This window comes from Solanum stenotomum, chromosome 2, assembly GCF_019186545.1.
Source record: "Solanum stenotomum isolate F172 chromosome 2, ASM1918654v1, whole genome shotgun sequence".
Classification (NCBI taxonomy): Eukaryota; Viridiplantae; Streptophyta; class Magnoliopsida; order Solanales; family Solanaceae; genus Solanum; species Solanum stenotomum.
In genome coordinates, this window is record NC_064283.1 from 71,756,186 (window position 1) to 71,782,301 (window position 26,116).

The 26,116-nt window shown below is 33.0% G+C and overlaps 4 protein-coding genes across 5 annotated transcripts; 2 read left to right on the top strand and 2 right to left on the bottom strand.

Annotated features, from left to right (window-relative positions):
* Positions 1-3,031: 3,031 nt before the first annotated feature.
* LOC125855279 (rust resistance kinase Lr10-like) lies at positions 3,032-5,518 on the bottom strand. 2 transcript variants are annotated; one of them, XM_049534989.1, is made up of 3 exons: positions 4,739-5,518; positions 4,607-4,639; positions 3,032-4,183 (listed from the first exon to the last, which is right to left on the bottom strand). In XM_049534989.1, the coding sequence occupies exons 1-3, from the start codon at positions 5,496-5,498 to the stop codon at positions 3,057-3,059; spliced, it is 1,920 nt and encodes a 639-aa protein (XP_049390946.1). In that variant the 5' UTR covers positions 5,499-5,518; the 3' UTR covers positions 3,032-3,056. The 2 variants fall into 2 exon arrangements, with proteins under 2 accessions (XP_049390946.1, XP_049390945.1); XM_049534988.1 differs by having other exon boundaries at positions 3,032-4,186; positions 4,739-5,517.
* A 1,952-nt stretch (positions 5,519-7,470) lies between these two features.
* LOC125855142 (chaperone protein dnaJ 15-like) lies at positions 7,471-14,568 on the top strand. Its single transcript, XM_049534824.1, has 11 exons — positions 7,471-8,005; positions 8,798-8,921; positions 10,279-10,361; positions 10,432-10,543; positions 10,624-10,728; positions 10,874-10,924; positions 13,039-13,128; positions 13,207-13,315; positions 13,434-13,582; positions 13,666-13,719; positions 13,988-14,568. The coding sequence occupies exons 1-11, from the start codon at positions 7,878-7,880 to the stop codon at positions 14,225-14,227; spliced, it is 1,245 nt and encodes a 414-aa protein (XP_049390781.1). The 5' UTR covers positions 7,471-7,877; the 3' UTR covers positions 14,228-14,568.
* A 678-nt stretch (positions 14,569-15,246) lies between these two features.
* On the bottom strand, positions 15,247-16,218 carry LOC125855580 (uncharacterized). Its single transcript, XM_049535322.1, has one exon. It carries the CDS (start codon positions 16,136-16,138, stop codon positions 15,614-15,616), a length of 525 nt encoding a protein of 174 aa, XP_049391279.1. The 5' UTR covers positions 16,139-16,218; the 3' UTR covers positions 15,247-15,613.
* Positions 16,219-23,418: 7,200 nt separating this feature from the next.
* On the top strand, positions 23,419-24,837 carry LOC125855176 (uncharacterized). Its single transcript, XM_049534859.1, has 2 exons — positions 23,419-24,425; positions 24,563-24,837. The coding sequence occupies exons 1-2, from the start codon at positions 23,718-23,720 to the stop codon at positions 24,629-24,631; spliced, it is 777 nt and encodes a 258-aa protein (XP_049390816.1). The 5' UTR covers positions 23,419-23,717; the 3' UTR covers positions 24,632-24,837.
* Positions 24,838-26,116: the final 1,279 nt, after the last annotated feature.

The window sequence follows — 26,116 nt, forward strand, 5'->3', positions numbered from 1 at the left end:
GCTGCGTGATCCCGCCACGTAGCACTTCCAAGGACGAGTCGATCGATCCCAAGCGTCAATTCGCCCTTCCTCTTTCGAAATGGGTTGAATTTTCAGAAAAAAGGGTGTTTGTCCCAAATTGTGAAAGATTTTCAAGTTTTGAATTTTGGAATGGGCCTCGTTTCTGCCCCTTTTTAACTCATTTCCCTCTCAAATTCTACCCTAGTTTCATTCTATAAAGGCTTCCCTTGTTCACTGTTGGGGGAGGGAGAGTTGGATTTTTATTCTTTTAGCAATAGAGCAGAGAACAACTTAAGCAAGAAATCGCTAAAAATATATACAAAAATACGCCTAAGGAACCAGAGGGGATAATTAGTTTTCAGTGGTCGGGTCCAACATTCTACTTGGATTTTTTGGTTCATTGCTTCAAGCGGAAATCGTGTGGTGGAAGAGCTCGTCCTGCTCGTTGTGGTCCAGTCAGCTGCTGCGAAGGAGGTAAACCCCGACCCCTTCTAAGCTTCTGTGGTCTTTTATAATTTGATCTTAGACGTATAAGCTTGGTTGGGTTCTCGTTTCGTTCGCTTTGAATAACCTTTGTGTTTGTTTGCCTCTAGTATGCTGCATTAAGGGATTAGTGGCATGTGGTTTCTCTCCCTTTGTTCTTTTGGATATTTCTGGAAGCGTAAATAAAGACTACCCTGTTTCGTTTTAGTTCGAAGAAGGAGAGAGTCCCTGGATCCTTATATGTTTGTTATTAATTTGAGCGTATTCATAATTTTCTTTGTATGTTTAATTCTTTTAATAATTTTTGCTTGAATATGTGTTAGCATAACTTGCTTTCTCCCTCATAATAATGTTCTTATTTGCCATATGAAGGAGATTATTGTATATGTAAGTTGTGTCGGTTATAATAGTTATTGGTCCAGCCATATGATTGTTTCTTTTAATTAATGTGTTAAGAAAAGGATTTGTCATTCTCATACCTATTTGGAATACATGTGACCTTCACTTTCCATCCCTAATAAATTTTGATAAGTGGTGAACTCATAAGTGTCGGTCAGAGTTTAGGGATGAAATGAGTTCTGTCTTCTTTTTTTTTTTCTTTTGTATCACCTCCTTCTCTTTGATTCTCATGTGTTAAACACGAAGTTCGGGGCTAGTGTTTCGAGTTTCTTTATCGCTTGTCAATCCGCTTATCCTTGCTTCATTTAAAAATGGCTATCTTATTCGTTTTTCCTTTAGTTATGAGCCGCATTATTTCTTAATTTAGGAACTTTCCTTGTAGTCTTGTTGATTTCCTTGAAGTTAAATCGCGAAGGCCAAGAATTATATTTGGATATGCCTAAATGGTAGTACCCCATCATAGCTTCTCGTGCTACTGTGAATTTTGTTTTGGCAATTAATGCATTTAAGTTCACTATTGACATTTTTCTTTACCCCATTTAGTTGATATTACCCTTTTTTATTTGTTTATTAGTTAAGAAGCTTGGTTAATTGATCATGCACATCCCAACTTCAATTAGTTACTTTGGTCTAATCATGTTTCTTGTCTTCAAATTGTATTGTGTGTTTGTCTTCCTTGTGAACCGATTGTTGGACCATGTGTGTGCTGGGATTTATGTTTCTTTTCTAACTCTCTTTCGTCTGTTGTTGCATGTGAGATCTCCTCCGCATCCTCATGGATGATATCTCTTCTCCTCACATTTTCCTATTGGACCATAAAGGCCCAATACTCGTGTCCATCAAGTCAGCCAGCAAAAGCTGAAATACAGGTTCCCGAAGATTTAAAAAGGAGCTGGAAATTGAACTTTCAGATCCCAAAAAGCCCAAAAGAGGGCAGTATACATGATGTATACAAGTGTATACACAAGTATACATGGAAAGGACAGCGAATGCGAGGCTAAAAACGGAAATACAGGTTGCAGGAGTTGAAGAGGGCTGTATACACTTGGTATACAGACCAATATACACGAAAATGGACCAAAATACAGCCCATATACAGTGGTATACGCTAAACGTATACCCAGAATTTCAAGGGTAAAAAGGGAGGCGAAAATGGGCCAAAGTCCATTGTTGTTTGGGAGCAAACTTTAGTTTTAGATTTCTTGCTCTTATTATTTGTTATTATATCAACTAACATCTTTATTTCTTATGGTTTGATTTAATTAAATCCCCCAAAGATGACCATTTCATTATTTTATATATATTTAAATTAAAGTATTTATATCTTATACTTAGTTTTGTTTTTATCATTAGTCTAGTTAACACTTAAGTTTATTTCTTTTCTTTTTTGTTTTTGTTTTTTTATTATTAGTCTAGCTAACACTTAAGTTTATTTCCTTTTAGAAAACTCCACTTTAGTTCTATTCCCCTTAAAGATAATTAATTAGAAGAATAATCGTAATAAATAAATAAGTTAAAATAAATGAGTTCTTTTACTTAGTTAAAATTTAAAATAAATGAGTTATTTTATTTAATTAAAATTTCAAAAATTAGTTAAAATAAATGAGTTCTTTTACTTAGTTAAATTTTAAAATTAGTCAAAATCATTTTTAGTCAAATCGCCGGTCAACCGCAAGTAAGCGGGCATTCCGAGGGCCTAACACCTTCTCGGATTGTACATTGAACTTCGAACCCTTTCATTTTCAATTGATTTTATCTGTTTAAATCTTTTGACAAACCTTGAGATTTTTCTTGATTTTTACTAAAGAATTAAGTGGCGACTCTGATCTTTTGGAAATTCGATTTCTCTTAAACTATAAGTTTAATCGAATTTTCAAAATTTAGTCATTTTCCTTTTACATTATCTTTTAAAATAAAACATTGGTAACACTAAAAGTCTGTATTTGGACAGGACTGCAGCAAGGGTGAGGTGCTGACATCAGTTCACTCTTTGGTTAGCTCTACATAGAAGACTAACCACAGTTGATCGATTGGCAAAACGCATATATCAAGTGCTATTCACTTTAGAGCGATCTATAATTCTAGTAACAATGGAACTGATTTACCAAAAGTAGTTTGTGTGATATCTTAATTAATCCAAAATAATACATACATAATTTGACAAGTCTAGATCATCAAACTTGATCTTTCGAGTCTTGAATCATATAGGTGGTAGTAGGCATGTCACTGTCTGACAGTGAAGAAGAATACAAGAAAGGCTTCGGAGGCATTTGCAAAGATTCGAGTTCACCTTGTAACATCTCTATGACCATATTGATAGAAGGCCTGCTGGACGGATCGGTTTGGATGCACCACAGGCTCACCAGTATCATCTTTTCTGCAAGTTTTTTATCCTCTTCCTCCACAATGCCAGTTAATCCAAGCTCTTTCTTTTGTTCAATTTGTTTGTAAATCCAGTGTGGAAAGTATATTTCACTAGTACAATCAACGACAACGTCAGCATTTTTCCTTCCTCCAACCATCTCGAGTACCATCATACCATAGCTGTACACATCTGACTTGTGAGAAACTCCTCCAATGTTTTTATACACAATTTCTGGTGCAATGTAGCCAATAGTCCCTCTCGTGCCCAATAAAGACACAATGCTTTCCTTGTTGTTACATAGTTTTGCAAGGCCAAAATCGGATATTTTTGGACAAAAGTCTTCATCAAGAAGAATGTTGTGAGGCTTTATATCGAAATGCAGGATTCTAGTATTGCAACCGCGATGCAGATACTCCAATCCTCTAGCAATGCCAAGTGAAATGTTGTACAATGTTTGCCAGCCTAGTTGACGATTCGTCCCACATTTTGCATCGTAAATGAACTTTTCAAGGGATCCATTAGGCATGAAATCATAAATGAGAGCTCTGTGTTGACCTTCAAAACAAAATCCCACAAGTGATACAATATTAATATGAGAAGTCCTACTGATACTTGCTACCTCATTGATAAACTCTTCTCCCCCGCCCTTCGATTCCTTCAAGACCTTGACTGCCACAAGACTTCCGTTATGTAACTTTCCCTTATACACAGAACCATAGCCTCCTTGACCAAGTTTGTTTTTGAAATACTCAGTCATCTTTTTAACTTCAGAATAGCTGTACTTTCTTGGCGCGAGTGATCCATGGTTCTTCAAGAAGGCTTTTACATTTCTGTAATCCTCTCCTTTTGTCTTCCAGGAAATGAAGGAGCATTTTGTTCTTAAGTAGAGGAGTAGGAGAACTAGTATTGCAATTCCTCCAATAGAAGAAGTAACTGCTGCTATCACAAATTGGAAGATTGTTGTCAGTGTTTGAAGTTGCACCAGTTTTGCAGGATTATATATCCACATAATACATGAACGTGCCTTTTAACTTGGTCTCATTTGGAATCTAGGCCCTCCAACTTTGGGTATGCACAAGTAGACACTTGAATTTGTATAGAGTTGAACAAGTAGACAAACTCATCCTATGTGACATTTCATATAGGACACATATATATGTTTATTGCACTCTATACAAATTAAGTGTTTCTTTGTGCACAACCAAAGTTGGAGGGCATAGATGCCAGCTGAGGCCAAGTTAAAAGGAATATTTATGTATTATGACTACTATACTTATCAGCATAATAACATTCCAGTGAAGAAGGTACTCTTTATCTGTGATATGAAATGGAAATTTGTAGCTATAGATGGTTGGTTACCTGCAACTAGAATTCGTTTCGACTTTGTTTTTGCTGCAGCCAAAGAAAATAACAAAAATATTAGATATATAAATATAGGAGTCCAGGTCCAGTATGTTTGTTTATTAACTGCTGTTTGTAAGTAAAATTTACCTTTGGGAGTGGTGGAACAAAGAAATTTGTTATTACTGTCAGTTAAACATTGACCTCCCCCATAGTAGTAGCATTTACTACAATCATCAGACAGGCTCCACTGAATTGCAAAATTCGCAGTTAAGAGATCAAACAAGCTACTATTCGAAACGTTTGATCCTGAATTCCATCTAATTGGCAATTGAATCGGAGAACAGTTATCAGGAATATCTTCTTCTGATGTATCAGAGGAATCTTCCCGTCCTCTATTAGGATACTTGTAGTATATACTAAAGCCACTACATTTAGTATAATTCAGATATTCGCGAAAATAATGATCACTTATGCTCCTGTTGACATCTAAATTGTTGTTGCATCTGAACAAGGTAACATTTCGTTCATTGATTCTAAACGAGATAGAAGGAGAATTTGGAAACGATATACTTCTATCAAAAGTTTCACAACTGTTTCTCGCCAATAAGTACTCAAGTCTATGGTCTGAAACTCGAAAACGATCAGAGAAGCGTTGTCTCAGAACACTATAAACATTTTCTCCGAGACGAATTGTTGGATTGGGAGTAACATCACAATCTATAGTGTACAATCCACAATCAGGTTGTGAAGATACAGAAAATGGAAAACTCACATTTCCAAGATTCCCACACTCGAATTTATCCACACAACTACTGTTATTTTGAATTTGATTCTGCGCTACAACTGAACCAAACATCACCATTTGATACGAAATCAAGAGAATTGACAAAGAATTTAATGATACCATACTCAAATCTCTTACTATAATAATAATAATATTCAAAACTAATGCAAGGAAAGAAGCAGACACATTCAAAAATTATTAGATACTCCTCTATAATCTCTGTCATTTTGTGCATATTTTCTCTTCTTGCCTTTTTCTACACCTTTTAAGATGCTTGTTGACTTGGAATTTTCAGCTTCGACGAATTGAAGGAGAAAGGAGAGCCACAAACAATTGGGATGTTGAAACTTTGGTATAATCTTGGTGTATGGTCAGCTTGCTTATGTGTACTTCGACTATTTTACTATTCCATCTATCCATTTTTATTTATCACGTTGTGCTTTTCGAAGGTAATTTTTAAAGTTAAATTAGATTACATTAGTTATATATTTTAAACAAAAAAATTAGATATTCAAAAATTATATGAAAAGTATTATAAGTTGTAATTTTCTGCATATCAATATGATGAAAAAATACATCGTAAAATGTTAGTCAAAGTTTTTATAGTTTGACTCTAAAAGAGATCTATGATAATTAAAAGTAGACGGGATAGTAGTAAATTTCATGATAGGTCACTACTATTTCACTACTAATAAAAGTTCGTAGATAATAACAAAATTAAAATAACAAGAAACTATAATGCTACAACTAGTAGAACAACTAATAATAGTATAGAAGAATAAGTCACACAACACTCAACTATCCAATTAACATCTTATCCTAATTTGTGTACTCTATAGCTTCCCGTCTATGAACAAAAAATCAAATTTATCCTTGAATTATGTGAAACGAAATAAATTTGTCTTCACCTCTTCGGTTAATAGTTGACATCAAATGTATCTTTAACATTATTAGGTAGGATTTATTCTTGAATTAAGCGAAAATGGATAAACTTAATTTTATTTTTAACCCGTTTAAAATGAAGGACAAATTTGAACCGTTCATATAGTACAAGGACAAATCTAACCATTTCGCATAATGTAAGGATAAATTTGATCCTTTCACATAGTTCAAGAGTAAAATTTGATCCTTCCTCCTAGTTTTGAGTTTTTAAATTTTTGTGTTCTTTGAATCAAGAACATATCGAAAACCGTCTATGTACCTCTTCTAAGGCAAAAGTTATCTTTTAAGGTAGAAATAAGATTTACATATTTTCTACTCTCTTGTAGCCCACTTTTATGTAGAAATAATTCACAAACTAGAGAAAATAAGCTAAAATTAGCTATTTCATATAAGATTTAAGTACATACTCTCTTCATAGCCCCTTTTTACGTACAAATAATTCACAAACTAGAGAAAATAAGCTAAAGTTAGCTAATTCATATATTCATTCGGAGAAGCGTTTTCTATCAAAGATTTTTTCATACTCTAAATTCGACATCACGTATATAACCAAAAAGGAAGGGTGATAACAAAACATCTTACACCCTATTAAGGAAAAACATGAGTTTAAGAATTGCTTTCTAGACGAGGAAATAACTGTCACGGAAAATGAGTTGAAAGCCACTTGACTGTAAGGAGGGGAGGGTATGGAAATTCGACTTTGATGGCACGACTAATCAAAATGGGTACGGAGTAGGGGCATTTCTGATTGCACCTGATAAATTTTATTTCGAAGCAATCTCTAGAGTTTTCTTTTATCTGAACAGGTCCACCAAAAGACAGGAATGATCAAAGCGAGACCTCAACTAGCTTCTTGGGAAGCCTGTTCCCACCGCATTTGCTATTACTGAAGCTTTTAAGAAAAAGACTTCTTTTAGTAGCTAGGAGATCTTTAGTTTTAGACATTTTTTTTTCCATACAGGGGAGCAACCCATCCAATGCACCACATCTGTATTGTGATATATTTGTTCAATTTGACCCTTCTATATTTGTATAAAATTCAATTTCTTTCCCAAAATGCCCTTTTGGTAATTGATTTTTCGAATTCAGAAGCAAATCAAAACTTTCTTTTTAAGCTTTAGCGCTCTCCTTTTCTCTCTCTCTCTCTCTCTCTCTCTCACACACACACACACACCCTTTTGACATCCTGTAAATTTCCTTAAAACCCTAGTTTTCTCCCTTTTCCAACATCAATTATCAATTCAAAATCCTTTAGTTAGATCTCTTGGTCCAATTTCCAACTAATTTTTCCAATTTTTGTTAGCGGTAATCCCAAGAAGATGAAAAGACGATCCAATTCTTTGAATTCCGTGAAAAATCTTCATAATTCCCCTCAATTCCTTCTCAAACTTTGATGGGTTTGTGACTTTTCACAGAAAGTTTGATTTTTTAATTGTTTTGTGTGTGTATAAGTTTCCTCTGCCTGTATATTTGCAGACAAGAAAGCTATTTGAATGATACACTGCAAGTAATTTGAAAAAAAAGAAGGTTCTAGAATTAGGGGAGGAAGAAATTGTGCTTATGGCTGGTTCGAAAATGGAGGGGTCATCAGCTCCAGCTGTAAGGAGAGACCCATATGAGGTATTGTCTGTAGCAAGGGATTCATCTGATCAAGAGATTAAAAGTGCTTACAGAAAGCTTGCACTCAAGTAAGTCATCCACATGTTACTCGAAAGAGTGTTGTTTTATAGTTATTGTGGTTGGTTTAATTGGGGTTGATCTGTTTGGACACATTATTTGGTGTTGGAATGTTATAGACTCAAATTGAGCTGTGAAATGGACTTGAATGGATTGGAATGAGTATGTAGGAGATTTAGATTAGTTTTGGATGGAGGCTTAGTTGATTGATTGATTGAAGTTATCCTATTGTTGTCGTAGTGTTTCATGTATGTACTTAAGTGTGGTTATGAGTGAGGTGTAGTTGATTGGGTAATTGAGTTATTGTTGTGAGAATTGTGCATTATGTTCTTACATGTGGTGTACATAAACCAAAATGTGGCGTATTGCTTTGCTATGTATTTAGTTAGACGTATTAAGCATTTTGAGGATATGCTTAGCTTTAGTATGGAACTCATTATTAACTATCCAAGAATTGAAGCTAGTAGTTTGAAGGTTGAAGTGGTGTGAGAATTGAGTAGTAGATAGATGATAGCTATGCTTGTGTAATAGTTTGTTGAAGTTATTTTATTAGAACCTGGAGTTTCTTACATGGAAAGTTTAATTGTGATGGAATGATAGGTTGGGTCATAGAGGGAAGAATGAGTTTTAAGGCTGAAGGTGTAGGGAAGTTTGTTGATTTCTTGCCTGCCTCTATGCATTAGATAAGCTTTTGTTTGATAAAGAGGGGAATTTCTTGATTTGACATAGTCTCTTATACATTAGTTACTTTAGAAGAAAAAATCTCTTATACAGTAGCCATACACAATCTAAATTATTGGCAGGTATCATCCTGACAAGAATGCTAACAATCCTGAAGCTTCAGAACTATTCAAAGAGGTTGCATATTCCTATGGTGTTCTATCTGATCCAGAAAAAAGGAGGCAATATGATATGGCAGGTTTTGAGGTACTTTGTCCACATCCATTGTCAATTACATAATTTTCATGCAAAGTGGTTTTACTACCAGATTAATGGCTTTAAGTAAATGTCTTTTTAATTATGTTTTGAGCTACTGTATTTATGGATTTTTTTAACTGTCTCAAACAAAAATGAAAATGGGTATCTGTTGTTCGATGTTTGACAGAAAACCTTGTGGGCCATTCAAGAAATCAAATAAGATAAACACTAAATGTCCATTGTATCAAAATCATTTAATGAGAAGTCAAAATTACTAAGTTGCTTCTCTGTAATCTATAGACAAGTCCCAAGTACGTGCATTGCACGAATATTGCAACAACTTTAGAAATTTGGACCACATATTCTAATTTTTTTTTTTGTTTAAACTATATACCTTACAATAGGAAATATGTTTGAACTTGATTTTATGTAGCATTGTCCTATTGAGATTTAAATGTAGTTGCCGTAGTTGTATGTTATGGGATTACATTAGGAGTCTTTGATTTGTATCGTGTATGCATTAGGAAATCTTAAATGATCTATAAGCTCTCGGGATCCATGAGAAGTAGCTAAAGAACAAAACACAATTGAAGAAAAAAGTACCACTAATTAATCTTTTACCTTGTCAAAAACAAATCCTCTAATTGAATTAAGGCTTAGTCATTGTTAGTCTGTCACATTAGGTCTGGCTTTTGTCAGAAGCTTTAGTTTAGTTAGAGATTTGTATGCCAGTATAGAGATAAGTTTGAGATTTAGAGAACTTTTAGTATTAGAGAGCTCTTAGTTGTAGTTAACCCCAATAACTTTGGGATTGAGGTATAGTTATTGTATCATATTTTTTTCGAATAAAAGAAGTGGATCAAATGTTTGGTCTCGACTTTTTGGAGCTGAACAAATCCTCTTTTGGTCTGTGTGTTGGTGTGGGTGGGTTGGGGGTCTATAGGAAAACTCAGTGGAAGAATTTTAGAAGGTCAAAGATGGACTCAAGCTAATAAATTTGATGACATTGATTATCTTCCATTGCTATTATGAAATATTACAGTTGTTGGATTCTTGTGTTGGTGGTCTTTTCGCAATGACTTCTTTATGTGTGCATGGATTTTAAAAGGTGGTTGCTCACACACTGAGGCGTATACATGTACTCTCTCTAGTGGTACATGTATAGTTTCTTTTTTATGCTTTTTTCAACTTTATCCAAATTGTCGTAGTTAATTGTAATAGGTATGATGGGCATGATTTATGTATTAGACAGACTCCCAATTGACAAATACTTGTGGCAACTTTTAACTGATTATAGTTCCTAGATAACTGCTCACAAGCATGTACTATTCGTCTTTCTCTGACATTTGATCTTGAAAATTCTAAGGCTATTGATGCTGAAGGAACAGATATGGAAATTGATTTGTCTAATCTTGGAACTGTCAACACAATGTTTGCAGCATTGTTCAGGTAATCATCATACCAAACTTTGTATTTCTAGTAGATTGTTGGTGTTTGAATTTCCTTATCTCTCTTATAGCAAGTTGGGTGTTCCCATCAAAACGACTGTGTCTGCTAATGTTCTTGAAGAAGCTTTGAATGGAACCGTCACAATCCGTCCTCTTCCAATCGGGACATCACTTAGTGGAAAGGTAGCATTTGATTTCCTCTTTCAATTAGCAGGATAAAACACATCAGCTGTATTAAGGTTTTTAGCTTGGTTTTGCTGCAGGTTGAAAAGCAAAGTGCCCATTTTTTCGGTGTAACGATTAGCAATGAACAAGCAGAGGCAGGGCTTGTAGTTAGAGTTACTTCAGCAGCTCAAAGCAAGTTTAAGGTACACTCCAGATCAATAGAATTTTTATGGTAGTTATTTGTCCTACTTTTATACTTCGTAAGCAGTGCCGGTACATCTCATGTTTTTTGTGTTTTCTACCTTTCCATGACTTGAGATGTTAAAACTAAATTTTATATAATTTCAGCTACTGTATTTTGAACAAGATGCAAATGGAGGTTATGGCCTGGCTTTGCAGGTACTGCATTTTACAGTTTTTGGTTCCATTATGAATTCAAGATATTTTTAATTGATGTAGAGTTCTGAGTGATTTGAAGTGGCCAGGCAGTTGCTGATTCATCAAGCTTCTAATAAAAGCATTTATTGTGGAATTAAAACCAAATTAAGAAATGTATACTCTTCATTCCATACTCGATTTTGGGAGACATTTCGAGCATGTATAGACACAACTTTCTCTAGGATTGTTGCTTGATTAGTAATCTATGCATTGAGGAAAGAAGCACCTATTCTTTTCTTAAAAGATAAAAAACAAATCAGAAAAGATGTTACCAATTCTCAAAAAAAAAAACAAATGAATCAGAAAATAACTCTCCTTATATTGTAATGACGTAATGTTCTTGAATTGCAACTTTAGGTCCTCTTTGTTAAGCGCTTAGCTTGATGTATCTCTATGGCTTGAATGAGATTTTCCTGGGAATTTAAAGCTTAGTCTTGAGGTATTTTTTCTTTTAAATTCAGATTGAGAAATTAAAGCTTAGTCTTGGTTTGCAATTTTTTTTGTTGTGACCAACATAACTTTTAACAACTACTACTAGGCCCTATTTGCTTGCACTTATTAGGGGTCTGAATCTGAATGCCTTAGATTTCAGCCCATTAAGTGGTTTTTTGTTTTGTGTTTTAAAATACTTAAATGGATTTAAATGGGTCTGGATGAATCAGATTTGTAATCAACTCTAACACCATGAAGAACTTAAATTTCACTTTTTTCTTAGCAAAAGTCATGCCCATATTTATATATGTGAAGAACTTCGCATTTCGATGAAATAAAAAGACCTTCATGTCTCTTGCATTTGCCGGAATCTTCCGAGGACCTGGCGACGCCAATTCTTGCTCTGGCAGCTATTTCTGGTGAAGTGGGCCACCGATGGAGATGTTCAATTGTTTGTTGAGGTTGAATTCGAAAATATAGAACCAATCAAAGAGGGAGGAAGTAGTTGGGTCATCAGGTGTACTGAGAAAGTATGGAGGAAAGCATCAGGGTATTTCTGAAATGGGTTGGAGCTCCACTTTGTCATGGTGAAGTGGGATTAGGCATTTTCTGTCATAAAGGAGTCCTAGAAATGGTGAGGTTGGTTAGTAGGTAGTAGGGATGCTGGGAGGGAGTGAACAGGAGGGCTTTTCACGAAAAAGGAAGGATGAACTTGGATTGTTTGGTGGGGTGGGTTTGAGGAAGAGATGCAGAGCATTTAGGATTAGTGGTGGAAGGGGAGTGGTTGGGTGATAACATGAAGATGAGAGATGTGTATCCACTATCCAGATTCAGGCAACATCTTAGTGTGTATCCAGACTCAGACATTTTAATCTTAATAAAGACAAATGACCTCTAAATCTCAACCAAACAAGTAGGGTTTGCTATATTGCTATACGAATTCTCACTGACCATATTTCTCAATTTAAATTCATCTCAGACCAATATATACAAATAAAAATAAAGGAAGCATGAACAAAGCTTACTTGGTTATCCAAGCTTCTAGCCATATGGCTCATGAGTCGTGCCTTATTTGCGGGCGTAGAAAGTTATGGTCAGGAGCCAGTCTAGTAGATGAGGCTGTATGTTTGTAAGATCTCAGTTCACTAAAGTATTGAATTGACAGTATGAATCAACTGCTTTGGAAAACTAGACCTCATTCTTGATGTTCGCTGATTTTGAAGCACTTCATGGTCTGCAATCTGCATCAGCTGTGAGGATTATATATTCGAGTGAACTCACTTGTACAGAGCAGATACTGGACTTCTTATTCTTTATCTTCAGATATATAAGCTCAACGTGCTCGTAACTACATTAAATTTGCCTGCAAACCGTGTTTCTTTTTGTTACAGTTATCTTTCGAGTATTTCTTTTTGGCTGTTAGTTCTGAACACACTGATTTGTGAGCAAGTGTATTGTATTTTAAATGAAATGTTGTGCATGTCTAGTTTATTCTAACCAGGTAATTGACTGATCAAATTTTTCTTAATAAAAGTGTATTGTATTTTAAATGGACATGTTGTGCATGCCTAGTTTATTCTAACCAGGTAATTGACTTGATCAAAATTTTCTTAATGAACCTGATGAATTGTCATTGTATACAGGAAGATAGTGAGAAAACGGGTAAGGTAACGTCAGCAGGAATGTATTTCCTGCACTTTCAGGTGTACAGAATGGATTCAACTGTAAATGCGGTATGTGAATATCAACCAATTGGTCAAGTCCATTAATGCAGTGTAGTCAGAACTAATAAATAATTTGAAATATTGTAGTTAGCAATGGCTAAGGACCCTGAAGCTGCTTTCTTTAAGAAGCTGGAGGGCCTTCAACCTTGTGAGGTCTCAGAACTAAAAGCTGGCACTCACATATTCGCTGTTTATGGTTGGAGCTACTTATATTGCTGAATACTTGTTTTTTGTTGCTGCAAAACACCTTCTAATTCCCGATTGATTGCCCAATACTAAATTCTCAAGGATGAATTTTGATCTGATTTCTGCAGGAGATAATTTCTTTAAGCCAGCTACTTATATAATTGAGGCTCTTTGTGCCAAGTCATATGAGGATACTACTGTTAAGCTCAAGGAAATCGAGGCTCAGATTTTGAGGAAGAGAAATGAGCTTCGGCAGTTTGAAATCGAATATAGAAAGGTTTGCTGCTGGACAATATTTATCATCAGTGATATATTGCTTCAGCTATGCTCATTGTACTACTTTCCATGTGATGTTAACAGGCATTGGCACACTTCCAGGAAGTAACCAACAGATACAGCCAAGAGAAGCTGTCTGTAAGTTTCTGCTGCTAGTCTCATGGTCTAAATATCATTTCCATAAATGTGCTCATATTCAGATGTTATGTCCAACTCATGATTTTCATCTAGTTCCCGATTCCCCTTGAAGTTCTTCAAGTTATTTCTCATGAAATTAGTGACCCCGGAAGTGTTAATTAGAGCCATCATTAATGCATATTTTGATTGTTTAGACGGTACTTCACTTTGCCTCCTATTATCCGATTGATAGTTCCATTCCACTGATTAAATACTGCTGTTTGTAAAGGTCGATGAGATGCTGAAACAAAGAGACAGCATCCACTCTTCATTCACAGTTTCAAGGTCAATTGCTAATCTAAGCGGCAGTGGAAGCGGGCATTTCAGTAATGGAAGTAGCAGTAAAGTCCTTGGCGAAGATTATAAAACTGATAGTCCAGGGGAAGATGGAAGCTCAGACTCCAAAGACAAGTCATCAAAGAAAAGATGGTTCAACCTTAACCTTAAAGGATCAGATAAAAAGAACTGAAAAGTCGACAACTATCTATGTTCTATACTTGATCCCAAATCAAACGCCAAGGGGGCAGGTATTGCGCTGCCGGAACAAGTCCCTTCATATATTCTTTGTTCTATTTGTTAGTTTGTGCTTTTCCCAGATGCATTTTGTCTTTAGGGAAGTGATGTTTGGAATATATATAGGTGGTGTTTTTGGTGTTTGTATGCATGATTCTTGTGATGTACCATAAAACTAGGCTGATCTTCAGCTGTCAATCCATATAAGATTATAGAATTAAGAAGGTGTTGTAATTTTAGTCTATGGACATGTTCTTTTTTTGGTTGGCATTGTGAAGTTGTAATATTTCAATGGTGGGAATCTCAATTCTTACAAAAAGAAAAATTAACTTTTGTGAATTTTTATGCCTCTGTTTTATATCTCGAGTGTGTACGATATGAACTTTTATGCCTCTATTTTTAGTGTTGCATACAAATATGCAAAATTATAAACATTATAACATGACATTAACTATGAAAGTTGCGGTGTGGAAGATCATGGGAAAGGTCATGTATGTGTGAGAGTTAATTACTAAAATAATGATAGGAATTACACCTAAGAATTATGTACATTCAATTTACAACAAGATTATGTTACTTCTTGTCCGTTTCAATTCACAATTATATTTTTTCATCTTTATCTTCAGCATTAAATACTCTTTTTTAAAATCATTTTCAAAATTTAATACTAAACATCATTTAATATGGATAGTTTGATAAAATACCTATATCAATAATTTATTTTTCTAATGAATGTGCCAAATCAAAATGTGACAAATAAAAGTGAACAAGGAGTAGTTTTGTTATAATTTTAATATACAAAATAACTCTCGTTCTAACCAGCAACCAAACGGCCCATTTACTACATTATTCTACAATCATGTTCTCTATTGTTTCTTCAAATATTTGTGTACAAACTATAAAATGAGAAAGTAATCCATTGCAATTTACATATTTTGAAACAACAAGCTAACAAACTTGTTAAACAGCAACAACATTACAAAAATAAATATAAATAAATAAACAACAATATCTCCATAGCCATTAAAACCAATGTGGAGAAAAATAAATCAAATATAATATCATCACAATTCAACCTAAACCCAAACACCAAAAATTAAATTTAAAAAAAATAAAAATTTAAAACCATCAAAAAGATAAAATAAAATTTTAAAAAAGAAGAAGAAAATGGAAAACTCATTCTCTTGTGCTTCTTGAGCTAGCGAGCCACTTAAAGGTTTGACAGAATTTAATAGCTTTACGTTTTGATTGAAAAATCATTTAGAAACCCAATAACCTTTTTCCCTTAGAATTTAAAGCTCCTAAATTTAAAATTCTAATTTCGACTTTGGTTCTGCTCTCATCAATTCTCAACCATTGCATTAAACTTCTCCAAAAATGATTCTAGTCTTTGCAATTTAATTTCTTCATAAAACCTTTCAATAAACTTCTCAGCTCTCTCATCAACCGAATCATCATCGTCATTATCATCATCGTCGCCATGAAAATCTGTAAATTCTTCCATGGAACCTAATCTCTCCAACTCCAACACTGGGTACCTTTTCTTTTTTTCTTCTCCTTCGCCTTTCGCCATTCCCAAACATCTCGAAATAAAGAAAACAGAGCATATATCTCTGTAACTCCTCTGTTTTCTGAATGATTTTTTTCTGTTATAGTAATGAATCAATGGTGTATTTGAAGGAGAAAATTGGTATTCTTGAATATACCCATAATTGTAATGCTTAAGAAGACTAAATTTCTTCATTTTCTTCGCATTTTTCAGAGAAATTAACCTTGTAATGATGGGTTTTCTCATTTTTGCTAAGAAAATTGACATGTTTAGTAGATTAGAAACTTTCTGAAAAACAGGGGAACTTTTTTTGGGCATTATTTTTTAATTTCTAAGTTCAAAATGTGAGAGAAACTTGAGATGAAAGCTCACTCAAGTGACTCCCACTTTTGAATTTGAAGAATGTTTCTTGTTTTGGAATTTATTTGTAGTGTTTTCTTGGGTACTGTGTAGAGCAATTTATTGGTGAAAAAAGGTATTTTTTTTTCAAAGAGGGAATGACAAAAATGGTCCCTTATATTTGAGGTTTGGTTCAAAATAGTCCCTTAAGTATACGCTAAATAATTTCAATCCTTTATGTTTTAATGTTTTAACTCTGTTTTCTAATATATTGAACTCTGTGGGTTAGATTCGATGGAAATTAGCAGGAACTCATCTTTAGAGATACAATTTTTATTATTTTTACTATTATTTTTAGAGAATTTTATGCAAATCACGTAGTGAACTAATTATATCATATTTTTATTATTTTCCAAATTACAAAAATTCCTTAAATTTGGTGGAATTCGAATACATCATTCAATGTCCCACTACATCACGTACGTCCTGATACATACAATAGTGATGTATTACGTCCTAATACATCGCGTAAAGTGATGTATCTAAGAATAGTCTAGAGTAGGGATTTTTGTAATTTTTTCAAATGATAGGAAATTTTAGAAAATATAGTAAAATATGTTGTGTATTTAGGTTATTTTTCCTTATTTTTATTGTTTCTAGAGTCTTATGTGCAAGTTTTTAAGTATAATTTATGTTATTTAGAGTCTAGTATCTGATACAGTCTTTTATATTGTATATTTTAGGATGATGTTGATCATTCAATAGGATGGATCAATATTTATTTTTCATGTTTGAAAACGGATTATTAACTATCTTCATTTGAAAATAGATGATTAATCATTTACTTTTCACATTTTCAAATCATCGTAATTTAAAAATAGATGATTAATCATTTACTTTTCACGTTTGATGAATAGCTAAAAGGGCATTACCCTTAAACATAAAGGACTAATTTTGTCAAGTTTGTTTTTGAAGAATGTGAAAATATGTGGAAAGCTAGGCTGGAAAAAGGTTTGTGGTCGGTGTCAATTTTGGATTTTATTATAGTGAAGTAGCCGTTAAAGAGCGGGTTCTCTCTCAGTTCCACTTTATTTTAAAATGGGGTTTACGCGATATCAATCAAGATTAATCATGTTTCACAAAAATAAGACAAATATAATAAAAAAATAAAAGAAATTTTGATTCTTTAGAAAATATATTTGGATCAAGTTAAAAAAATTAATTTATTTTTCATGATTCTGATTTTAAATCAAGTGATTAAGAATATTTTTTTATTTTACTTTAATGCAATAATATAAAAATACTTAAAAACTAATTTGGCTTTAAAATACTTAAAATAAATCAATTCAAATGGACTCATAGTTGCTATAATTTCCATTTTCAAATCTAGACTAATAAGAGTTATCGCGGAAATGATAGAATCTCTTTGCTCTTAACCGAATTTTGGAGTTTGAGCATATGAAAAATATTTGTGACTAGAGAACATCTATTTTTTAAATGGACCTTATGCGGTAGTAGCGGAGTTATGATTTTACTAATGAAAGTTTTCATTAAGAGGGCTCAAAACCTGAAAAAGTAGACACACGAACTGATCGAATGAGGTTCGACATCTACAATGCATATATAAATATTATTTTAATCATATATAAAGGGTTCAAATGAACCCCTGACCACAAGGTGCTCCTCCCTGTTACGCCAACACCAATCTTAATTAGTCGGATTCCAAATACTATCGGACACGGAAAGAAAAAAAGAAAAAAAAAAGGGGGGAAAGATTTCCAAATCTGGAACAGAAAAATATAATTTAAAATTAAAAGAAATTTCGATTTCCAAATCGGCAGCAGAAACAATAGAATATAAAATTAAAAGAAATTTCGATTCCTTTCTGATATTATTAATTGGTTATGTTTAGTACATGGAACAGAACAATTAAATACAGTTGTTTTACCTTCTAATCAAAGTTTTCTATTGCATTATTCTGCAAGAGATTCGTTTCAGATCCCAAATAAAATTACAATTTAATTATTTTTTCCTTGAATAATATTTTTCTACAAAAATTATGACTTTATTAATAATAAATATTAGTCATTTTAATTAGAACTGTCAATATGAATAGACGTAATTTAGTTGGGCTTAGCTTATGGAGATTTTGATATTTAACGATTTGAGTTGGGTCGGCCTACTGTGACCACATGCCTTCAAATGACTAGCCCAGCTTAATAGGTTGTGGGTCGGGCCAACACACCTTTTCTAAAATATATTTTTTCAAGATTTTTAAGAAAATTGTATTTTGATATGAAAATACTTAACATAAATATTTTAGTAATGTTGGTCACGTAGAGAATTTTTGTATTGGATTGTTGGTTAATACGATATCAAAATAATTACTATCATTAATGGCATTAACTACGACTATCACCATTGGCAATTACTATTGTCAGTCGTTGATATATATGTCACCTTCATCATTGTAATTATATCCACTACCACCATCACCATTGTCGACAAACATTAGCGTCACCAACCGCCAGATACGACCACCAACCACCTCTTTCTTTACAATCACATTGATAACCAGTTGCCAACCACTACAGTTAGTAGCTATAGTATCTATCACCTCCATCATTATAATTATATTCACGACCACCATCAACATCATCATCTCTGCCACCTCCACCATCACTATCAATTATCTATCACCATGAGATCAATCCCTACTACCTACCACCTCCACCATCATAACTAGCACTGGTGCTAACTGCTAACTATCACCCAACACATCGTCAAACACCTTACATATTCTTCAACTAGCCACCACCATCAATATCGCCAACAACCAGAGGTGGAATTTTTCTAGTTGGCGAAGCGGCCCCGTCTTTCATAGCCAGGGATTAGTCATTTAAGGATCAGTTGATGCACTGGGAGGAAAGAAAGTTATCAGGATAGAAGTTTGGGGTTCACAAATTAATATACATATATATATTTATTTAATTTTTCAATACAAATATAAGATCTATGGTAAAGCTAGTAAGTTCGCCCGAACCCACGAACCTCCACCTAACTTTGCCTCTACCAACAACTAACATTAATTAACTTCACCATCACAACTATCAACCGTCACCGTCACGTTAGTCGCTACGACACTAATTAAATTATACAAACAAATATCTAAGAATATATATTTAATTTAGTAAAGGCTAGCTATATATATGGATTAGGTTTTTTCTAACTTTCTTTATCTTCAAACATTCTAAACTTTATAAGTCGTTTTCATTTGGGTAAGCAGTCTGTTGAAAAAATCGTTTCTAAAGAACTAATCACTTCATCATTAAACAATGATTAAAGAAATTTTTTTTAATACATAGAGTACTATTTTTTACCTTTCTGAATTTGTGGTCAATTTTATATAACATACTTTTCCTTCGAGGGAAATTAGGTCTTTTATACACCAAACGTTTTACCAAATGTATTTTATAATATATGCACATTACTTTTGTGTTTGCCATTTAATTTGTAATTGAGTATATTTTATTTTATTATATTAATGCACACTACTTTTGTGTTTGATCAATATTGTTTCTAAATATGTCTATCTCATGCACTATAAGATCGTAACTCGAGTCATTAATTTTTTTAAAAATATATATTAAATTACAATTCTACCATTGATATCTAAAAAGAAAAAAATTCTTTATGTTCTTCAGGATTTTGTGAAGAGTAAATTATTTTTCACTGCAAAAATATGATATTCTTTTTAAATAAATCAACAAAGAAAGTATGTCTGATAAATTGAAATGAAGAGTAATATTTATAATTGTTAATAACTTGCTTTGAAAATCAGCGTCAAATTCCTCAGCTATAAGATCAACTTAGCAAGTTTTTATGAGATCTTGGCTTTTTAAAGAATCACATTTTCTATATCGTGACATTTTTAGCTTGAAAAACTACCAAATGACTTTTTGTTATTCTTTTAATTGTTATATAGTGATTCAAAGGTACGAGATATATGTTGTTGGGGAGAGGAAAGGGCACGGTTCCCTAGACTCCAATTAATTTCAGATCGAGATATATTGATAAGTAGATATTTATTTACCTATATATGACTTGTTTTTCATAACGTATGGAGTACATGTGGTTGGACATATAAACTAATTAAATTACACTTCATTTCGTAAAAAACTTTCCACATTTATATCTAATTCAATTCAATTTTTGAAACGTGTAGTACTTTATTTGAGTTATTCAAACATAAGGTAAAAAGAATATAAGCTAAGGAAATAAATTGAGGCAGTTTAGTTATAATTAAAATGAGATAGAAAAGTCATCCAAAAGCTTTAAGGGTTAGACAATTAACAATTTTTTTTTAACAGTTTCAAACAAAACATAAGTTAAAATTATATAATGGAGAGTAATGTAGCATTCTCTAACAAAGGTGACTTCGTACTCAGGGGGATTACTTGAACCCGAATTTCTGGTTAAGGATAAATGAGTACTTACCACTCCACCACAATCCTTATTGTTATCATGTTTAGTCTTGAACCAACATCTAAATGATATAATATCAGAAGATTCTTATCAAAATCGATCTTGATCATCTATACTATATAAACTATTAATTTAAAATTTGAGTGACTTTATTGATACAAAACTAACTTACAATGATTTTACTAATAATTTTACTTGAAAAACTAAGCTGATTTTTTTTTGTCATGTATAGCCCTGAACCAACACTAAATAATACAAAACCAAAAGATTCATATCAAAATAATCCGACCCGATAATCAAAATAGATTTTGAGCATCTACTATATAAATATTGATATTAAAAATTAAGCAATTTTAGTGATATAAAACTAACTATAAATATTTTAATATCTTAAACCGCACTAGGCAAGCCTTATGCAACATGCTCGACTCAGAAGGCATTGAGGAGGGATGGATCCCGGGTCATCCATGTAGATAATCACCCTCCAAACCAATTGAGTCATCCCGAAGAACTACCTCTATCTTATGGTGTTCATTTTATGAAATATGTTGGATCTTAGAGACCCAATTTGCTCTCATATTTATTTTAAATTTGTATTCACTAATCGCATATTTTAAATTGCCATGTGATTTGATCGATTATATAAATACAATTGCTTATTTCAATTTTAAGTAATTTAATTTAGAAAATGATAAATCCTCTTTCATGTCGTACACGACTATTTTCTATTTTAACGTATGTTACAATAATATTAATTTTTTTTATCCCTTAATTATTATTTTTTGATAATTAAGTAACTTTTAATTTATCACTAAAGTGATCAGATCAACACTATCTTCTCAGTCACACTCATTTATCTCTTAAATAAACTACAAACGACAAAACTGACTAAACTAATATATATTACAAAATCTCCATAACTAATATTTACACTAGGCAAAACTTTAATATAGCCTTCTTTCAATCCAAATAGTATGGATTAATACAGCATATATTAATTTGAGTAATTTACACCGGTGACTCCTTCCTTTGGTATTTGGTATGCATTCATCTATCAAATATTAAGGATGGATATAGTACGATAGATATTGAATATTATATTGAAATCGATATTTTTGATTTTATAGTTTCGATATTATAATGTTTGTTATACATTCTTTAAAAAGTTTGAAATATTGAGTATCCAATTGAATTATACAGTAACATATAAATTCATACTACTAGCAAATAAATAAAATGATATTAGTTCAAAAATATAATTATTTAGACATTTGAACTTTGACTATTCTACTTATCTTAATTGAAATATCTTTTTGAAATGATTGATTAGTCGAAGGGAATTGCTTAGACTTTCTTCTCAATAATTATATATGTAAGGCTACTACGATATAATTGAGAAATCCCAACTTCCATATATTAAAGAATCATTTTCTCTATATTTCTAGGATCAATATGAATTTCTTGTAATGATTTGTGGATTGAAAATACAAATTTCAGAAAACAAAAATAAAAATAAAAATTGCGCGTATAGCCTAGTGGGATTACAATTTGGCAAAAAAAAAGATTACATATTTGCCCAAAAAAATAAAAGGATTTAAATTTGACGCAAATTATTTGTTTCGTTTTTGAACTAGCTAGTGATAGTCTTAAAAATATTCATCTACTATAATAACAAAACATAATCGACCCTTGATTTGCCAGATGTTCCAACAAGTGATCTCAAACTCTTATAGGAGTATAAGACTCTTAATAAAAAGCCGAGAGAAAGTGTTGAAAACACTCCTAAACTTAGCAAGAATTTAGTAATCGGTAGGATGACAATGGGAGGGGTGGGGCGAGGCGGGTTTAAGATTGTGCGGGGTGGGAGGGATGCGTGATGGGTTTAAGTGAGTTTTTTAAAATATTAATGTAGGGCGGGGGCGGGTTGCGGATATATGCGATTTTATGTGAGTTCAAACTTAATTTTAATTTTTTACATGTTATAAGGGTGATAGCAAGATAATAAATGAAAATGGTTCAATAAAAAATAATAGGGAAAAGGTATAAGTACCCCCCAAACTATGACCGAAATCTCAAAGACACATTTTAACTAAACTAAGGTTCTATTACCCCTCTAAACCCATTTTTTTTTGTAATTTTGTGCACCTTTTTGGCTTACGTGGCATCCAAATATCTCCCTCGCGCCTCAATTGCGTGGAGTCACGAAGTGTTCCACGTAAGACAAAAGGTGTACAAATTACAAAAAAAATAAGTTAAGGGGTAATAGGACCTTAGTTTAGTTAAGGTGTGTCTCGGGGATTTCGATTATAGCCTAGGGGGGTACTTGTGTCTTTTCCCAAAATAATATAATTTCTTATATGTTTTTCAATTGACCTCTAAAAAATAAATTTCAAGTCACTATCTATTCAATTAATACAACTTAATGAAAAAATAAACTTTTTTTTAATGAATTTTATTTTTAGTATCAAACTTAGCTAGAAAAAAAATATATAAAACAAATTATGGGGGGCGAGTCAATGCGGGGTGGGGTGAATTAAAAAAATTGCAGGTTAAGCTCAATCCGTCCCACACTGCGTCATTGTCATCCCTGGTAATCGGGGTGTATTTAAGTTCAGTTTGTCAATAAATGTTTTTAAGGCTGTCAATAGTTCGAAGGTAAAACTAATAATTTTACTAGAATTAAAAAAAAAAAAAAAGGACAAAAACGACGTCGTAATATGGGTAACCCTCGAAATATAAATTGAAGACGTCACTCCACCGTGCACTTTAGCACCTACAATTTTTCAGAACCTGAACGTTAAAATCGCCTCTTCTCTCTCTACCTCTCTCCCGTTTGGCCGATATATATATTTACATTCCCGGCGATTTCACGTAAACTCAGCTACACACAACACACAAAGAAGAAAAAAGTTCAAATCTTGAATTTTTTTTTCGAAGAATATGAACCCCATTTGCTTTAATATTGAGCAGAGTACAGAATTATAAGGAAAAGAAACAAAGATTTGATTTTTAGCTTGTGGGTGTTGTGATTTTGATGGTTTTAAACTGATATTGAAGATTTGGAAGTGTTTATATGGCGATGGGACCTGAAAGATCGAAACCTTTACATAATTTTTCTTTACCATGTGGGTTGAAGTGGGGTAATCAGAAGTTCTTAAGGTGCGTTAAGGAAGATTCCGATGAAGAAATGTCAAGGTCGGAATTGATCGGACGGAGGAGGGAAACAGGGGTGGTGGAACGGCACCGAACGAAATTCAGATCGGTGAACGGAGATAGTGGTGAGGGAATTGAAGCTGTGAGAGAGAAACTGATGATTGATCTTCAAACGGAAGCTGATAAGATGAAAGACGCGATTTTACGGGAAGGATTAGATTCTCCGGCACCGGCGCCGGCGACGACGATGAATGTGAAGGTAGATGTATCTGATGCAGCCGCCGTCGGAGACTTATCCAGACCATGGAGCTTGAGGACTCGGCGTGCGGCTTGTAACGAGCCGAACGGGGTCCTCGCCGGCGCCGGAGCTGGTGGAAGTGGTGGATCGAAGGAAATGAACGGTTTGCCGCCATTAAAGACGGAGAATAACAAATCTTCAAGATTTCGAAGTGAATTTTCCGGTGGAGTGACCGCCGGAGCTTCTTGTAGCGGCGAGAAGAGACAGAGGGTGAAATATTCCGTTCCCCTTTCACGAAAAGAGATCGAAGAAGATTTCATGGCGATGATCGGACATAGACCCCCTCGTAGACCCAGAAAACGAGCTAAATTTGTTCAAAAAAATTTGGACGTAAGTTTTGATTTATGATAAATCTCTTAAATTCGTATAGTCGATCACAACTAATTTTGAATTAAATGTATGAATGTACAGTAATTCACCTTAGAAATTATAGTGAATATGTTATTTGATTGATCGTACTTTTGCAGACGCTATTTCCGGGGTTATGGTTGACGGAAATTACAGCTGACTTATACAAAGTGCCTGAAGATCAGTAGATTTGAAGAAAAGATCATTTTTTTGTGATATCAATGGTAAATTTTATTATGATGGAACAACTATAGTTTGGAAATTTGATGAAATTATTGAATTTCTTGTATAACAGAAAAGGGTGTAAAAAAAATGCAATTTTGTTATTTATTCTAATTGTTTGTGTTTATGTTCATTGGTTTAAGTTTATACCGTAGTTGTTGATATTATTGGATTGCACTGAATTAATTGTTCAAAGTTACATTTTGATTTTTTATTTTTATTTTATATTTGTCAAGTAAGTTGGCTGCTTTTGCTTTCTTCTTTTCTTGATAACAAAGACAAAATTTTCTCTGGGCATTGTCTTTCTAAGTGCAGTGTGTACTGTGTAGTGTTCTTTCTGTTTGCCAATATTTCTCCTATGGGAAGTAGCGGAGCTGAGCCAAATAGGATCGAGGAGTTCATATGACTCTTTTCATAGAAAATTACATTATTTATATATATAGTTAAAAGTAATAGATATTGAATGTTATCTGACTTCTCTATGTATTTACTTTTATATTTTGGATCCTTGCTGAAAATTTTAGCCCGACACGGTGTTAGAGCATGTCATATTCAAAGGACTCGCGTTCAAGATGTGGGTATGAAGAATTTTTGATAGAGAACATTTTCGTTCATATGGGTCCTATGGTGCACAAACTTCAATACAAATATCAACTATTGATAAAAAAATAATAATTTAAAATCCTTCGCTAGTAGTTGGGTGCTTACCATCCGAGCATAGTGTCTTGCAATTTCTTTTAGATAACTCGTTGTAACATGTTCAACATCAATTCTCGACTCCCTTGTTTTCATATGAATGATTCTCTTATTACTCCATCAGTTTCATTTTATATAAATATACATATTTGAGCAGGCACTAAACTTAATTAATTAAAATAAAATTTTGATATAACCAACAAATATAGATAAATTATCTGTTTAGACAAGTGAGTTTTTTAATCGCCTCTATTTATAAATAAATATAATAAATTTTGGGTTTCGAAGAAAAATATCTTCCTAAAAAAAGAGATCCGCATGGTTTTCTTTCATTTTTTTCATTTCTCTACTCTTTATATGTAATGAATTTTGGGTGTGTTCGGGAAGGAAAAACATTTTTTTTTTAAAATAATTGAAATTATCTTTTAATGTTCAATAAGTAATTAAATAAAAAATTATTATCCCAAAAACATTTAAATATAATGTAGCTGTCAATATTGTCTACGCACATTGGATATATTGACGGTTCTAATCAAATTTTAAAAATATGTATGAGTTAGCTCGAATGAAGTAGGTCAATTTATATTGACAACTCTAATAGAATACATCCTTTATATATTAAATGAACCCCAATAAATGATGCATTTAAGGGTAAAATAGGCAATGGAATTAGTTTTAAAAATAAGAAAGATACAAAAAGATTACTATCTTTGAAAATATCAATATTACTCATTAGTCATTGATCTATTCTAAGA